Raw genomic sequence first — 3,359 nt, 5'->3', positions numbered from 1 at the left:
TTTTTTCTGGCTAATGACAATCAAAATCATTATTATATTTGTTTAATTAATTATAATTTCTGTTTCAAAGTGTCTCAAAGTGTTTATAAATTTACTAACTAACTACTGTAAATTTATTAAGTAACTTTATTGTATTTAGGTAACTTTAAAAACTTGCTGTTGTTATATTATCAAACTTACAGTACTATTGTAATTGTATTTTTATACTGTATACTTATATATATATATATATATATATATATATATATATATATATATATATATATATATATATATATATATATATAAAATGTATTGCTTATTGATGGCCTTGAGGGAGCTTCGGCTCTAAGGACAAATAAATATATATCTATCTATCTATCTATAGGTTCAAGAATACTTTATCTTTACAATCAATTCAACTCTAGCGTTGAAACAAAGTACAGATAAAAGGTCTACTTCTGACACTAAGTCTGCTATTAAAATAATTACAGATGATAGCTAACGAGAATTCAAAATTCAAATTATATGTTCTATAGACTGTAACTTAAGTATAACATGCGTTAACTATTTTCGTATTTCCGCGTTTAGTAATTATTTATTCAAAGCCTCCTGGTTCCGCAAAGTCGCTATTATAAGGTATTGTTAAATTCTGCATTGTACGCCTGATCGATATGAAGCAACCGCGATTCAAAATAACACCTGAGAGCGCAGTTAATTTTATAAGAGTCACAGTGTACTTGACTTGTATTTCGCTGCCGTTATCGGGAGGCACAGCGAGATTTAGATTCGAGATAATATTATGGCTGCTCGTGATTTTAGCGATTTCTTTATTCATCCCGCTTGTTGCTTCGATAATAAAGTACTCCAATGACACGTTCGTTGTCATGAAGTCATTTATCTTGATGTCGGCAATCTCCAACTACGTTTTCAAAGTTATAATAGTTAGGATTTACCACAAAGAACTGCAGGTTTGTTTCAATTTTTCTAACTGTGTAGTAAAAATTAAGTAAATATTTTCTTTCCAGCAACTGGGATCGGCATTAAATGAATTTATTAAAAAAACGAGTGTCAGTGAGAAAGAAATTTTGCAAAAATATGTCAACAATTGCTGGATGTTTCATGGATTCATGACATGTAGCTACTACTTAACTACGACAGCAGTAATCCTCGGACCCCTGATTCTTCCCCAGAAGTTTCCCACCGATGCAGTTTACCCGTTTTCAGTGGAAAATCGCCTTGTTTCACGGATAGTTTACTTGCATCAAAGCATTGTCGGGTACCAGTGTTCGGCGGGAATGGCTCTAGATTGTCAGGCTGCTATGTATTTGTGGTACTTGAGCGCCAGGTTTGAGATTCTCAGCTCCGAAATCAAAAATGTTAATAGCCATAATAACTTACGTAATTATATTAAGAAACATCAAAAGACGCTGATGTAAAAATTTTTATTAACAAATATACTATCTTACTGTTGTTTTTTTTTTTTTTTAACTATTACTTTGTAGGGATGCTAAGGAATTGATTCGTCCAACAAGGTTATTAGCTTTGGTAACGGTTATGATGACCAAAATTGGGATGATTTTTGGAGGAATCGTGTTAATTTCAGTAAGGATTTATTTGCGTGAAAGTTTTTAAGATTTTAATAAGAAATTACTTTTTTTATTTCATTTTTTTTAACTTCCCGCTAAGAAAATTGAAAAAAATTTTTTTTAGGATGAACCAGTGGTTATTAAAATTCAATTTGGGATTTTGGTTATCAGCACAACGATTAATATTTATGTATGCGCTTGGGCTGCAGATAATTTGATAACTGTTGTAAGTGAAAATTATGTTTTATTTAAATTTTCAAGATATCGATGAAATCATACTTTTGATTTTTATCAGTGATAATTTGAGGACGGTTCGGAACCGTTTCAATCAAAATAACTCTGGCAATAACTAAGAAGGAAATTAACTAAGCAACAATAATCAATAAAAATGATTGGCTGAGACTATTCGGACACTGTAGCGTGAGTTTAGCGTGAATATAAGGTTTTTTTTTTTTCAACCAATAGCATAGCAAGAAATTTCTAATATTCACGCTAGCCACACGCTGAATCCACTCACAGTGTCCAAATAGCCTTACCGAAAATGATTTCCTTTAGAAACCCTAATGAAAAAAAATTTATAAAAAAAATATATATATTAAAATATAAAAAACATAAATTTTTTTTACATTTAAAACTGAAAATATCAAGACTAGAAATTTTGAATTACTTTATTTAAAAAACTATAATATGATTTTTTAGTGGATTATTTATTAATTCTTAAAAATTTGATAAAAAATGACTTAATTTTTAATATGATGATTCCAAAAAAATTTTCAGTCAAGCACAAAATTATCAAACGCAATTTTTGAGACATCATGGCGGCATGAACCAAAAATGAGAAATTTGCTGCTTACAGTAATATATAGAACTCAAAAGCCTATCATTATCAAAATCCCCGGCCTTCTTGACACTTTATCCAATGAATACTACGCTGAGGTAAGGAATTTCAGGAGAAAAACGAACAAAAATTAAAATTTTTTTAAAACATTGAAATTTTTAGTTTCTTTCAGCAGCATTCTCTTGCTTTGCAGCAGCGCGGGTCGCCGTAAGCTAAGAAATTATAAGAAGTATTATATATTTTTGTATTGAAATTTTTTAACAAAATGTATCTGCTGCAACAAACAAATTTCATTTTTCACAAAAATATATATACACTAAAAGTGAAACAACTTTTAAAAGCCAATAATTTAATCTTGGTACAAAAATTAATAATATTTTTTTTTTTTCAAAATCAATTGTACCCTTGACTTGAACAATAATATTCTTGAAAATCTTTAATAAAGTGAGGCTCTGAGTTAACTGAAAAAAACATAAAAGCAAGTATAGTTGTTTCTCAGATATTATAATGATATTGTAGTGGTATTATATTATTACGTCACTCTAACTTTCCAGTTTCCATCGCTTCCACATATTCACAATAAAAATAGTAAGCCCCAGCTTTAATGCTTTTGCAAATTCGAATAAATAGTTACTATGTATTGTAACGTCCACGTTTTCAAAATATAATTATCTAATTATTCCCCGGCTCGAAACTTGCTATAAATAACAAAATATAAACAAAACACTTCGTTTTAAATAAATCAAAGAAAAAGGAAACCTCTTTATTGGCCTGATCATGTTAATAAACGATATAAACAAAATAAGCAAATTAAACAATATAAACAATATATTAGAACACTCTTTTCACACATATTCGCGGTTCAAAATCATTAACGCGGTTCAAAATCAAGAAACAATATAAGCAATATACACTAATACAATAGAAACTTTCTATCCAAACATACACGACGG

General features: G+C 29.2%; 1 protein-coding gene across 2 annotated transcripts; it reads left to right on the top strand.

Moving 5' to 3' along the window:
- The first annotated feature begins 395 nt into the window (after positions 1-395).
- On the top strand, positions 396-2,917 carry LOC123262946. Of its 2 annotated transcripts, none has more exons than XM_044725447.1 (6): positions 396-950; positions 1,008-1,327; positions 1,485-1,584; positions 1,693-1,794; positions 2,346-2,504; positions 2,569-2,917. In XM_044725447.1, the coding sequence occupies exons 1-6, from the start codon at positions 654-656 to the stop codon at positions 2,620-2,622; spliced, it is 1,032 nt and encodes a 343-aa protein (XP_044581382.1). In that variant the 5' UTR covers positions 396-653; the 3' UTR covers positions 2,623-2,917. The 2 variants fall into 2 exon arrangements, with proteins under 2 accessions (XP_044581382.1, XP_044581381.1); XM_044725446.1 differs by having other exon boundaries at positions 399-950; positions 1,008-1,414.
- Positions 2,918-3,359: the final 442 nt, after the last annotated feature.

The sequence above is a fragment of the Cotesia glomerata genome, linkage group LG4 (assembly GCF_020080835.1).
Source record: "Cotesia glomerata isolate CgM1 linkage group LG4, MPM_Cglom_v2.3, whole genome shotgun sequence".
Lineage (NCBI taxonomy): Eukaryota > Metazoa > Arthropoda > Insecta > Hymenoptera > Braconidae > Cotesia > Cotesia glomerata.
The sequence above is the reverse complement of the archived record's forward strand: the minus strand, read 5'-3'. Positions and strand labels throughout refer to the sequence as shown.